The sequence below is a fragment of the Triturus cristatus genome, chromosome 12 (genome assembly GCF_964204655.1).
Source record: "Triturus cristatus chromosome 12, aTriCri1.1, whole genome shotgun sequence".
Classification (NCBI taxonomy): domain Eukaryota; kingdom Metazoa; phylum Chordata; class Amphibia; order Caudata; family Salamandridae; genus Triturus; species Triturus cristatus.
The window spans coordinates 159699456-159714022 of NC_140595.1; the positions used below are offsets into that span (position 1 = coordinate 159699456).

The window sequence follows — 14567 nt, forward strand, 5'->3', positions numbered from 1 at the left end:
GATGGCTGGCTGCATGTTACCAGGATACTACTCTTCCGTTCCTGGACTATGCTCTTATCCATCATTTTTATCAGGTGAGCTGGTGCAGCCGGCTCAATTAAAATGAACAGAGACATCAACTCCCAGATGCACAGACATGTTAGATCAAAACACAGAACTGGAACAGTTGTGTCCCAGTGATGTGGAGTTTCTGGTCACCCTTATCATTACGTTCCTTTACTGCTGAAAGTTGAGTAAAGACACAAAATGCAAATCACGATTTTACTTTGCTGCTTGCTACGAAAATCGGAATTTTAGTCCCTTTCAATAACTGTCGGAGAACACCCTTTCATGTGTGAGGAGCAGGCCCCTTGTAGCTGTCTCCTAAGTGACAGGCTGGCATCAATCTCTGGGCCAGCTGCAGAGCTGTAAACATCCAAAGCTACTTTCGCTTTCGTTTTCCTGTCAAGGGCAGCTTTCCCACAAACCACGTGAAGAAAGGAATCAATCTCTTTCTGAACATCTCCTGCGATCTTCACTTGCTTAGTATTTCCAGTTCCTCTACAGTAATTTAAGATTCTTGTTTTGTGCTCAGCAGAAGACACAGTGATATTGTTTCGCTAATACCCACCTTGTGTCTCAAATGTTAATGAAGATATAAATGGAAGTTGCAAGGCACAAAGGTGCACCTGTTGGGAATTAGAATGACCATGCGCACTATCACCGAAAGGAAGAGTCACCTACCTCGTGACTACAAAGACTTCTTCGAAGAAAAACAAAATGCAAACATCCGGGCCCAACACTAGATGGCGATATATGCACAAGCATGTGATGTACAGCTCACATGCCTTGAACACATACTTTCCCTAAAAGTTGAAAGGAGGTTGCTGCAGAGGGCGTGGCCTACCCAGATCCCCGGTGATTCAGGCCGGGGAGCCCTAATATCTGTGCAAGTTAGTCCGCATACGTGCCAACCTCTTGGTTCAAAGATGTGGGTGAACTGATGGGTCAAAGATGTGGGTGAACTGAGGCATTTAAAGGGGGGATTTCGTTAAAGTGGACAGAGAATTAACACTTTTTTGGAGTGTGATATGGGTTTGAAAAGGAAAAGTGGGTTATCCTGTCAAAGTATGCAGAGACATTTTACTTGTTAGGCTGGCGAACAGAAGTGAAAAGAGGGTGACACCCAACTGTGTGTGCGTCGACGGGTAGTGTGGTTGCCACCATGTCTGTGCAGAAATCACCATTTTAGAGAGGTCTGAAGCGCATCAGGGCTGTAAGTGGGCCGGTTCGCCGAGTTTAAGACCCAAATCTCCTAGTTGCACTTGATTTACTATGCTATAAAATGTGCTTTTTCGGCTAGTGCATGGTCATGACAGACGAGCAGAACAATGATCATCTTCTGAGCCGCCTGCAATGCCTCCCTCCCATCTGTGACTGAGCTGCAGTCACGCAGTCTGTCTCCGGTTAGTGCCCTTTTATGTCTGGTGCCTTGCATCAGTTTTAAGATCTTATTTTTTCTCGTTGCTCAAATGGGTGTCATTTGTGATAATCATGTGTTTCCCTTGTATTTATTGCTTAAGTTTGCTCGCAAGAAAGTGTCACTCATAGTCGTTGAAATGTCACTCATAATTACACTGAAGTTATGAAAATGTCACACATAGCAATCTGAACCCTTGGCAGCTATGGTTCCCACAGAGGCAGATCTGACCCACGTGCTGTTCTCGACGGTGACTCGCCCTGTACGACATCTCTGTAGTGACCAGCTGGCCACTGTTCTAGTGTTTCTTGTGCCGGCCACTCCCCGATGGCTGGCTTGCATTACCACCCCACACCCAGCCATCACCAGGACATGTGACCCTGCTAATAAAAGGGCTGGGCGCACGTGCCTTGGGCCAGTTCCAGATACCCTAACGCTGTGTCTGCGTGTTCCTTTATACTGTATGGGGGCCTAGGGCCCCAACGCATTAAAATCTCCAGGTTCATCGTCTGGGGGACACTTCGACGGCGGGTCTGTTTTGCATCGAAGAACCACCAATCTTCCCATTGCAATGAATGAGAACAAAACAGGAATGTACTCGCTCTGAGTCTGAACACAAGAAAGTAGAAATAAACCAACCACCCGTTTGTGGAGCTGAAGGCTAGGCAACGACTGGCCAGGTGGTGGCGCCCCTTGCCTCCTTATTTTAAATTCCGGTGGAATTGGAACAATGCGGCTTAATATAATTCTACTCGTTTTCGGGTATTTACAGAAATACTATAGTTCATATTTCTTTTGTGGCGGAGGAAACCAACTGTCCAAGCAACAAATGATTGGTACTGTCGTTATTTAAACATTTCAGCCAATCTGATAGACTTTTTACTTCTTTTAGTTTATTTTTGTGTGTGTCATTTCCTCGAGATCCTACAGTCTTGTACATAAACCGTGTTTTACCGCAGTTTTTTTTTTCTCGCAAATATAACTGTGTTTTTAACATTTAAGCCTACGGTTGTCATCGAATAGGGCTAACGGACTCAGTGTCCGTTGAGTAAGTGCTGGCTCACATGGGAAAAGCGAAAACAAACCCCAGACAACAAAAAGAAGGAAACAAATCACATTCGCCCCAACACTGGGTCAGATCTATCTCTGCAGTCGTGTGAGCCTCAATGACGTATGAGGGCAGGTGGGACAGGACAGCATGGAGCGTCTACTGCGAGCTGCAGGGATCTGCGTGTCACCTGCACGGGGGAGGGGCGATCCTGATTGGGGGGGGGGGGGGCGCGCAGGCAGCAGAGCCCTTCTTCCTTGTTCACAGGAGAGTCGAGTTGGTGGGTCAATTATTTTTTTTTTAATTTATTTTAAAACTTTTATATAGCGCTAGCTTGACCCGTATGTATCAGAGCGCTTTACATACATACTGTAAAGAAATACAGACGGAAATTGCATTACATAGTAGGCAGGCTGTAAGGAAGCAAAACCAGGGATAAAAAATACAGCATGGAAGATAAGGTGGTTAATACGCGCACTAGTCATTTCAGTGCGAGGAGACAGATCGGTTGGTGTCACGGAGTATGAATTGTCAGTCTATATAGTATGGGGCCGGGGGGGGGGGGGGGGCGGAAGCGACGGTCATTCGGAGGGAACACGTGGCAACAGCGCGTGCTTGACCCGATCCCAGGAAGTGTCGAAAGCAGAGACCCAGCACGAGGCTGCCAGATGACTGCTCCCACTTTACGAGTGATATGACACCAGTGCAAACGCCAAGGTAAAGAAGCCGTTCTATCCTGATCCTGACCCACATCGCCCCGTAGGAAAAGATTCGCCAAAAGAGATTATTTCTGAAAAGAGCTTGTCTGGGCCCAGGGGCCTGTCTGCACACGGCTCTCAGCCTCTCTCTGCCTTCTGCATCAGCATCAGGACCCAGGCAGAAGATCCTGCAGGCAGGGGCGTAGCTGGGGCAGTAAGAACGATGGGGGTGGGGGGAGGCTTCAGAGTTTCCAACAATCGGGCTGGCGTATAATGTTAAAATACATTATACGCCAAGCAGAGTTCATGGGAGGGGACCAAGGGGCAGTGGAAAGGGATAGGAATGCGGAATGGTAGGTGTACTGAGAAAAAAACAATGATACATTTATTAAGGTGGATACTGCCTTCTGAGGGAGTCAACCCGAGAGTGGACTATTGCAATCCAGTCCGCTAAAACTGCTTGCAACCACCTGGCACGCGCAGTAAGGCCTAAAAACTCATCTTTTCTTACCCAATTGATTAAATGGAGGCACTTTAACGTGTCAGAGAATGGGGCTCTTTTAAGGACCGGCTCTCAGGCTCAGTCATTCATCTTTGTAATTGCCAGGGTTGGAAATAAAAGGCGGGAGCAGGGGATTGTGTTCAAGAAGGTGGACACAGGAGATCACTTTTCCTGAGATAGACGGCATCAATTATGTTCGACATAGCGGACAAAGGGATCGCGTACTAGGAGGTGGGTGCAGTGAATCCTGCTCCAGCAGGTAAGTTCAGGGTATCGCCTTCCAGAAGGACAGGGAAATAAAGTGGGTGCAGGGGGGATCATTCCAGAAGGACAATGTAGGGAATGTTTTTCTAGAAGGTGGCGCTGGGGAGTTCATTCCAGATGGTGGTGGGAGAGGGCTGTGTGCTGGAAGGTGTGTGCAGGGGTCACACTGATAAAGGTGGATGCAGGGAATCATGCTCCAGCGGGTGGGCGAAGGGGATCACTTTCCAGAAAGACAAGGCGGGGATCTTTTTCCATAATTTCGCTGCTGGAGCCTCCATTTCAGAAGGTGGGCATGGAGGGTAACATACGGAAGAGCGCGTGTATGAGACACAGAGGCTCTGTAATGTATAAGGCAGGTTCAGGGGATCACTTTTCAGAAATTGTGACGCGGACGGAGCTCTAGAAGGTGGTAGAAGGGGATTGGGTAGCAGCAGTGACATCACAACAGACGTATGTTCAGGTATATCATTTACTGCCTGGGCTGTGTTTCTGCTGTGCTTTTTGAAACGCTCTTCTTCTGGTTCCAACTTAATGTCCTCCCACTACCCCTCGCGCCCCATTTCCAGCCCTGATCATTGCACATCTTGCAAACAGTCTGTGGATTCCACGACTCTCACTCAAGCAGCTAAACCATCCTCCTCCTACATTGTGGAGAACCTTTGGAAATCAGAGATACCTGGAAAGGTACCCTACCGCTGCCCTGGCTCAGTACAGCGAGCTGGGGACGCCAGTCCAGAGCAGGAGAGGCCGCAAGTCCCTCTCGAAGGACACTCAGACTTACCCTGCGATGTTGGTCGTAGAGACGCTTTTGGACAGGGACAAGGAGGGCCGACCCCTTCGCGATCCCAGCAGGGTCTGGCGGAAGCTCTCCGATGGGTAGATGGCCGAGCTGGGCCGCTCACGTATGGTTGCTGGAAATGGAATAAAGAGAGGATGCCAAGATGAATTTGTGGAACAAGATGGGACCTGGCATCCAGGGCCCTCTGAATTACAAGGAGGGACATGTATGCCAGGAATGTGTTCATTTCCTCTTTTGAAGTCGGAAAGTGAGCATCTGGCTGAGGTTTAGGACTCTGAGCAGTGGATCTGAATTCTTTCAACATTAATAAACATCAAAGGTAAAACTCCTGGCGCAGGGAATACAACCATCTCTAACCAATTAATACGCGACCACCCAATTCACCCAGAAAGTTTGGGCCGCCTTCAGCGACTTACTTTCAACGAGAATGATGTTTATGTCTATGACTACAGTCATGGACATTAACGTCAGAGCCAGGCACTGTAGGCAAATAGAGCTCATGATTTCTAATACATGCACTGGATATGCCCTATTCCCGGGGTGTCCAGCGTAGTAGCAGGAGGGCGAGGGTTGTATCAAACTTTCAGGACAGCCAATGTGAGTAATTCCCATGAAAATATATTTATGAAAATGTATCTTATAAAGATATTTTGAAAACTCTGCTTACCAAGATCCATGTTAGTTTCTTTGCTCTGTACCATAAGTTCCCCATCCCTTTCAAAACAGTTCTTCTATCTTTGTGCCTAAAAGTATTGTTAGCCTGGACTTAATCTTTGGTAGTCTTTTTACATAGTGCCCTATCAATTTCCCTTTAGAATTCTCTACCTGGCTAAAACACATGGTGGTTCAACCCTTTCGATGACTTGCATAAACACCCAAACATCACTTTGTCACTCATGATTTTTGAAAGCCAGTGCACAATAGATCTCCGTCTGCCAGCCATGGGTGTTTCAGACACTCCGTTTTTGGGGATATCTGAATAACCTACCCAGCTCTTTTCTAAGGTGATACTTTTGAAAGGGAAGTTGGAAAGATTGGTATGTCCAGATGGTGGGTGATATCCCGGCAGTGTCAAAGCGAAGAGACGCTGAGAAAATATAGCACCAATAAATATGCGCTGGCGAGTGCACGATTCGTTTCTGCTGACTCGATATGGTACTGTCTAACACAAGCTCAGTGTCGCAGGAATACTGCGAGATTCCTCGCCTGCGTGTCGACCCATCTCGTTCACATGAAGCACAGTTGGCCAGAGGCTTGATTTACACAATTATTAATATCCAGGGTGGCTGCCCGTCTTCTACCTGCCGCAGAAGGGTGTGAGAATGAGTCAAAGCCCGCAGTCTAAAGTGACATTCAGGGAGACTCTCCTATTCCTAGGCTCGCTATAATTCCCTGTCCTTGATAAATCATTCAACAGTGTGAGCTGGGAAGTGCTTAATTTGTGACAGGGGTTGCTGATGGAGGGCACTGGGGCTTATTTCTCATAAACACGAGTGCGACCCAGAGCAAGAGAGATAAAGGAAGGTAGAAAGAGGGAGAGGAAGATAGGAAAACAGTAACCGGGAGAAGGAAGTGCCGACAAAAAAAGCTGCAGGAGTGAGATAATGAGACCGGGTAGGGTGGTGGGAGAAGGAGACATGAGGAGGAATCAAAGCCAGGCAGCCTTTTACAAATTAAGCGACTGAGCTGGGAAAGGGAGTGAGCCATCTGTAGGAGAACGGAGGATTTTCAGCTTCAAAAAGTGGAAGATTTAGGTGAAGCAGAGCTGTCCCTTCAGCCTGGCTACCAAACCTTCACAACTTGTAACCAGCTCTTAGCTCAGTAGCACAACCAAAAAGTAAACATTGTCTCCTCTCTAATTAAATCTGAGTACCTTTGGGAGTTCGCTTACGTCAGTCCAATGGGAGAGTATCTTGGAAGTTCGCTTGTATCAGTCCAATGGGAGTTTACCTTGATAAGTTTGCTTATGTCAGTCCAATGGGAGTCTACCCTGGGAGTTCGCTTATATCAGTCCAATGGGAGTTTACCCTGATAAGTTTGCTTACGTCAGTCCAATGGGAGTATACCTTGAGGAGGGCATTTAGGACAGTCCAATGGGAGCGTACCTTGGGTAGTTCGCTTCGGTCAGTCCAATGGATTGTACATTGGGGACTTAGTTTCAGCCAATCCAATGGGAGGATCTGCCTCACAACACCCATTCAGTCAGAGAGCAGCAACGCCAGCCTCCCAGAGGAATGATGGACACTATATGTGCCTCAATGACCCTACGCCCACGCCAACTGCTGGTAGGGGGCAAACCAATACAGTAACAAATTCATAATTTGGTATCCGTACCCTGCATAGACTCTCCCAGAGACTTGTATAAACGACCCAGTTGAATACACTTTCAAGTCTGCATTTGATGTTCTGTTGGCCCTAGTGTGGACTCAACATCACAAGATGGAAACGTTACTCCACCTACAAAAACTACAACCTGTAGGCAAATTGAGCAATAACAGTAACAAAAAACTGCTCGGCAGGCTGCCCATGGATCTTTAACGTGGAGCAGCCTCGATGAGGGGCCTTCTTCTGACCATTGCAATGCTTTACCGCCCTGTATACACCACTTTCACCCCATAAACAAGCTCACCTCGCTACAAACCCTCTCATATATGGGCCCAATGGAAGAAACAAGAAGATAGACAAAGAATTTTCTAAAGGAGGTGGCCATGTTGGTCTGGAAAAGGGAACCAAAAACGTGAAGTCCAACCGTATATGGAAACAAACGAGAGACTAGGAAACCAACCCTACGTCAGAAGAATACAGGATTGGGAAGTTTTGCAACACCCCGCCCCTCTTCTAGCTACACCTTACGGAATCTGTGGAAAGACTATGATGGGAGCCTCTGCTTAACCTTACATAAAATAGCTGCATCACTGTGGATGTAGAATTTGTGACCACAGTTTTGAAAGTAATGCAAGACTGGTTGTCCCAACACCACGGCTTAACCTGCTTAAGACAACTGGCTGTCCAGACATCACATCTTAACCTGCTTAAAATAACTGGCTGTCCAGACATCACATCTTAACCCATCCACACAGAGTTCCTTCTGTTATCCCCACCCAGCTCCTTAGCTCCAATTCAAGCCAGGCTAAACTCAGTTCCAGGATTCAATTGTATACCATGAATTGTTGAATCCATTAAATCCCTTGGTTTCATTCTTAACACAACTTTTAGCCTGAGCACACACACACACAAACACACAAACACACATCAATGCAATGAGAGCTCAATTTCAACTCATACTCCAATGTGCTATCACAAATGTTATCCTTGAAGCAGATGCTAGTCAGACAATCCCCCATTCTGTTGAGACTAAAGCATGGGAACTCCCTACTTATGGGTGCCTGTAAACTGACCCTGCCCCCCTTTAAAGCATCCCGCCATGCCGATGCCCAGGTGGCCATGAGAGCAAGAAAATATGAGCACGTCTCATCCATTCTGATCTCTTCTACGAGGCTCACGTTGCAAGAGAGAAGCATTCGTAGGCCGGCTTGCATCATGCACAGAGCTGTGTTTCCAGGATCTCCCAACTAACTTGTGGAAAACACACTATATTTGGGGCCCATCCACCCTTCAAAGCAAGGACCTCGTCTTTATTCTGGAAATACAAAAATCCAACAAAGAAAAATCCCCAAGATATCAAGAGGTGCACCTAGGATGGGGAAAATTTAGAACAATAACGCAAAATTATATTTGTAAAAAACAGTTGAAACCTTTGGGTCAACCTTACTTTCCATCATGAAAAACCCCTATCTCTTTACTCTGATCTATAAAAATGGGTAATGTTGCTAACGATGCTGCTTCCATTATTTGTGTACCACACCCTATGTATTTGTTTCTACCCCCACCGTACACCATGATTGCCCCATACGTTCACTATCAATCATATTATCTAGTGTGTTAAACTATAGTAGGTTACAGCAGTGGTTCCCAAGCATTTTAGAACCATGACCCACTTTGGCGACCCATCTATGTTTAACGGACATGAGGCACGTTAACCCCTTCCACGCGGGGGTAATTCCCCCACGGTGGGGGGGGGGGGGCGGCGGTGGCGCTGTGCTCGTGACGAGCTGAGCTCGTCACGACCCCGCCCACTGATTGGTTCTCCCGCACAGGCAGGGAATCAACCGCGCGTGGGCGGGCCGCGACGGTTATGATAAGCCCAGCTCGTCATGAGCACCGAAGCGGTTAAAACTCATCTCGTTTTGCAGTCAGAGAAAGAAAAGTAAATACTAATCCCTCAGCAATTGAGCAGAAGACAGCCTGAGAAGTTAGACACAGAATTTACAGACATCATTATTTATTGCGCGAACTTTCCCGACCCACCAAATATCAGCTCGCGGCCTACAGTTCGGGAAACGCTGGGTTATATATAGTATATTCTATACTTTATCACATATTAGACTCGTATTAGCCGTCTAATAATATCTTTTCGTAATTGCTCCTCAAATGAAGGGCTCTTTCATTGCTTGGGTCTTCTTGTCCATGGCATACAAAACGGCAAGTAAATGAACTTCGCTAAACGTGAACTGTTCCTCGATACTGGCGGTAGGGGGCAGCATATGCAAGAAAGAGCACAAAAGGTCGCATGCTGGTGATTGCGTTTGCAGACTCGAGCCGCACCCTTTAAGACGCGGCGTATTTCCGTATTCTTCGCAGGCAGCTGATCAGGGGGCGTCTACTGGCCTTCTAGCCTCCTACAATCTTAAAATTGTCAGCAGAACTTCCCACGTGACTGCTAAATGCTGACTCTGCCCAAAGGTTAAACTGTCTGCTGCCTTAGGGCAAGCACACAGGGCTGTCCTTCTGTCCTGCAACAGCCACAGCCTGTCGAGGATATCCGTGGCACCAGGGGTCCTTAAAGCAACAGCAGACACAGGAAGCCGGCGTGACCCCAGAGTCCTGCTACTTGCTAAAATGTCCATGCTTTGTCCTGCCCGTATAACCTCAGCAGCAAATAGAGAGCGTTAAAGGGCTGTGGCCATGATGACGTCAGGGGTCAAAGGCGGAACATCACAACTTCGGCTGCATCTTCAACTCTCCAACGAGACCGGTGTCTTGTTCCGGGGAAAGTCGACACAGTGCCTTGTGTTCGGAGTATATCCTTTTTCCAGGACCGTCTCTTGTTCCGGAAGCACACTTTGTCTAGAACTGTATTTTGTGAGGAGTATATTCTTCTTCCAGGGCTGTCTCTTGTTCAGAGAACACTCTTTGTCTAGAACTGTCTTGCTAGGATTATATTCTATTTCCAGGACTGTCTCTTGCTCTGAGAACTCCTTTTGTCTAGAACTGTGTCTTGTTAAGAGTACATCCTACTTCCAAGGCTGTCTCTTGTTCCGAGAGCGCTCTTTGTCTAGAACTGTGTCTTGTTAGGAGTATATTCTACTTCCAGGACAGTCTCATGTTCTGAGAGCACCCTTTGTCTAGGACTGTGTATCATGTCCAGAGTACATTCTACTTCCAGGACTGCCTCGTTCCGAGAACACCCTTTGTTTGTCTAGAACTGTGTCTTGTTGTGACTGTATTCTACTTCCAGGACTGTCTCTTGTCCCGAGAGCACTCTTTGTGTAGAACTGTGTCTTGTTGTGACTGTATTCTACTTCCAGGACTGTCTCTTGTCCCGAGAGCACTCTTTGTGTAGAACTGTGTCTTGTTGTGAGTGTATTCTACTTCCAGGACTGTCTCTTGATCCGAGAACTCCCTTTGTCTATAACTGTGTCTTGTTAGGAGTATAGCAAACACAAGGAGATGATGGACGGAGCGCTAAAACTTTTCAGGCACTTGCCCTCAGTCACAGATCTGGGTTTAAATCCATTATCATTCTTTAGCTCAATTCGCCGCCCCAGTTAAGACCCAGCTATATGCAAGTCAGTCTTGACCCTGTGCCTAATGGGAACAGTCCAGCCCGAACTGCCAAGCCATGTCTTCCCGGGACCGGAAACAAGCATCCTGGGACGGTCTCAGGGTAACACCCCTCATCCGCCTCGTGTTCCGAGGCACACACCACCTGGGACTGCCTCTTGTGCCAAATCTGAGAGCACTGCCTCTTCTCCTAAGGACTGTTCCATCTCCGCTGTCTTTTCTTTGAGCTAGGCTCGGCACCTTGACGTGTCCATATGAATAGACCCCAAGAACGATCTCCAACCACAGATACATTTGTCCCTTGTGCGGGCCTCCCCAGTGTCCAGTCATGGTCACCGCTCCAGATCTAAGCGAGACAAGCACTTTGAGCAGCCGTCCTTGTCACAGCAACGTGACGTCATTAAAGCACGCTTGGTTTGTCCTGGGCACACGATAAAGGAAGGTTTCCTAAAGTTCATGGTTGAGCTGGGAACCAAAAGTAGCATTGGAAGCCTTTGTGATGCCAGCTCCATGCATGGGTAGCGGGGGACCCTGCCCCCACCGTTTGGTGGGGTGTATGGGGTTAGTGAAGTGGGGATGCCCTCCCAATACATTCTGAGGTATTTTGCAAAATGGCTCCAGATAATGCATGGATACCTCTGTGTTTGCCAGAGTATCAGGAGCATTACTCTTAAGCACTAACCAAACTGGCTTACGTAACCAGCACGCCAAGCTTATCCTGTTCCTATGGAAGTTTGTTCTAAGGTAAGTTCTTCCTAATCAAAAACAGCCATGCTCAGTTTCTACAGACTATTCAAGATGGCCGGCTCGGAATAGCTAGTGCTTTGTGCTTGGCTGTTTGCATTTCTGGCCTCCAAGGCAGGCTCCTTCTCATAGGGACAGCGCCGCCTTTTTTGGTAGGCTGCGACCCTACTAGATGTGTACCTTTAGGAGCGAGGGGTGCTAGCAGGACTTTTCAGCTCCCTGCAGAAAACACATGTTTTCTTATCACGTAATAGATGGTTAGCTGATGATTTACCTTGTCAGATTGTTGTAAAAAAATCCTTTTATACATTTATCTATTTACCCGTTGACGTCGCGTGTGTCAATATTTGGGTTCCTGTATTATACACTGACTGTTTGTTCACTACAAATATAACAATGTGCACTGCTCATGTTTTGTTCACACCAAATTGTTCTCCAGGGCTGTACTTTAAAGGCATATTTGAGGTTCATGTAAGCTTTTGGATATTAAAATAAGCCTACTTCTTATCTCATGCAGGAGCCCGGCTGCTGTTTATTTAAATTTAAATTAATGGCACCGCTCACATCTGAGGTTTAAAAGTTTATGCATGATCGTCCACAAGGGCTTTGGAAAAAGCCCTGGTATTCATTTTTTGTGCACATATGGGTTCCGCGGGAAAGCAGGGCCGCCAGTCTTTATAGAAATCACATCCACCTAATGCATCTCGTAATTATTGAATTACGATTTACAGTGTGAACCATCAACGACACACCAAACACCCAGAAAGAGCTGCCTTAGTAAAGAACTTCAAAAACAACAGCTGATGGACAGAATGCAGAACAATGTCATACTTTCACCCCAGTACAGAGATCTGGGCCTAAATCCATCGTTTTTTTGCTCACCATGCCATTCCAGTTTGAACCCAGCCATATGCAAATCAGTCCTGACCCTGTGCCTCATGGGAACAGTCCAGCCCGAACTGCCAAGCCAGGTCCTCCCTGGACTGGAACCAGGCATCCTAGGACCGGTTTCGGGGTTTCACCCCTTTTCAGCCAGGATAGCTTGATTTCAGTGGCATGGAGAGCACGGGACTCGCGTCTGAGCATACCCGTCCCACTTAGTAAAGAACTTCAGCACATGATCACAAGCAAAGAAAAAAAAAAGTGTTTCTAAGGAAATTTGCAGAGAAGAACAACCACTTTCTCACTTCATTGATTCCTGGCACGAAGAGACCCAGCCGTAGAATCCTTTTGCCAACTATTTCCCTGGAAGGATGGTGCGTTCCAACTGTGTGTTGTCGTAGTTACTCCTGCTGTTACATCTAACTATTCATTTATAGTTGCTACAGGATAGCGTTCAGCCTGCCCACATTGCAACAACAATGCCCTTAGTGACGAGCCTGTCCACTTAAATGCGCTGCCCTGGGTGAATATTCCAGGGCCCCAATGGGAAACTGATATTTTTTGACATGAAGAGGATAAAGTGTGAGGTAAGACTCCAAATACCGGTCACTTGACAACTCTGGAGAATATATTCCTCTGTGTCTCGTTCTTTTCCTTAGGTTACACCTTGCACACTGGCCATATACTAGTGTTGTGCACCATTATTCCACAGAATTGTGATGGTGCACCGTAGAGCTGATAACTTTGGTAAAAATTGGATTCTTAGCATCTGGATTGAAAGGATGGATTGATGGATGCTTGTGATCGCAAACAGCATTGGGGGAATCATAACCCCCAACATAAGGGAACGCTTGCTAGCTTGGCGACATGTCTCTAGTGACAAAGCCCCAAGTCAAACAACCCAATGATACAGGGAGTGAAAAAAGAAACTAGTCACCTGTAGTAATAGTTGTGAAGTTTGAGGCTATTCTAGATTCACATGCTGTGCATTATTCCACCATCTAGTGGTATAGTCTGGAATTGCATCTTAAAAAAACAGTTTATATTTAGGTGTTGATTTAACAAAACAAAAAAAATATTTAGGTGTCGACCACAGGAGGATTTAGCTTGATACATCCAGTGTAATTTGTGCTAAAAAGCACAAGAGAAAGGGCATACCGTGGGCTCGGATACAGGAAAGTACCCTTTGACGTGTACCCTTCTCCCACTGCATGTTGGCGTTCATGCTCAGGGTGTGAAGTACCGAGAATGATCCCGTGTTTACAGGAGGAGGGTGCACGGTTTCCGGAGGCTGCCGTACAGTCGCACCAGACAGGTGGGCAGACAGATATAGACAGCTGATGACGGCCTGGCTCTTCCTGTTTATAAGAGCCGGCTCGAGAGAGGAAATCCCCTCATATGACCCATCGGAGACAAGAAGAGTCATTTAGAAAGATTCAATCTGGGCAGAGGACAGACGAGAAGAAATGCAAGCGGCCCACCAAGGATGGAATGCTCCGTTAAAAGCAGTTCACACCCTACACCTCTGCACCAGTGACGCGTTTCCAACTCCCCCTCTGTACTCAGGGGGTCTTTGGCGCTCCGCCTACACCTGCGCCTAGGGAAAGCGTCACCGACACTACTCCCCACTGCACTGACTATTTCTTTCCATCTACACCGCTGAATGAAGGACACAACTCACCCAATGCCTCTGCACTGAGACATCTCTCCTTCTACACCCCTACACTGAAATATCGCTCCCTCTGCACACTAACCCTGAGACATCTCTCCCTCTGAATCCCTACACTGAGAAATATCTCCTTCTACACCCTAACCCATCTCTCCTACTGCACCCCTACACGGAGACATATCTCCCTCTACACCCTAACCTTGATATATCTCCTTCTGCAGCCCCTACAACGAGACATCTCTCCCTCTACACCCTAACCCATCTCTCCTACTGCACCCCTACACTGAGACATATCTCCCTCTACACCCTAACCCTGATATCTCTCCTTCTGCAGCCCCTACACTGAGACATCTCTCCCTCTACACCCTAACCCATCTCTCCTACTGCACCCCTACACTGAGACATATCTCCCTCTACACCCTAACCTTGATATAACTCCTTCTGCAGCCCCTACACTGAGACATCTCTCCCTCTACACCCTAACCCATCTCTCCTACTGCACCCCTACACTGAGACATATCTCCCTCTACACCCTAACCCTGATATCTCTCCTTCTGCAGCCCCTACACAGAGACATCTTTCCCTCTACACCCTAACC

The 14567-nt window shown here is 47.2% G+C and overlaps 1 protein-coding gene across 11 annotated transcripts in view; it reads right to left on the reverse strand.

Annotated features, from left to right (window-relative positions):
- ARHGEF2 (Rho/Rac guanine nucleotide exchange factor 2) overlaps positions 1 to 14567 on the reverse strand; it is a 724728-nt gene that overhangs the window by 48613 nt on the left and 661548 nt on the right. For all 11 annotated transcript variants that reach the window (XM_085638384.1, XM_085638386.1, XM_085638383.1 and 8 more), the window contains one exon: positions 4753 to 4882. In XM_085638384.1, the coding sequence (XP_085494510.1) occupies positions 4753 to 4882 (130 nt within the window). The remainder of the gene's footprint in view (positions 1 to 4752; positions 4883 to 14567) is intronic.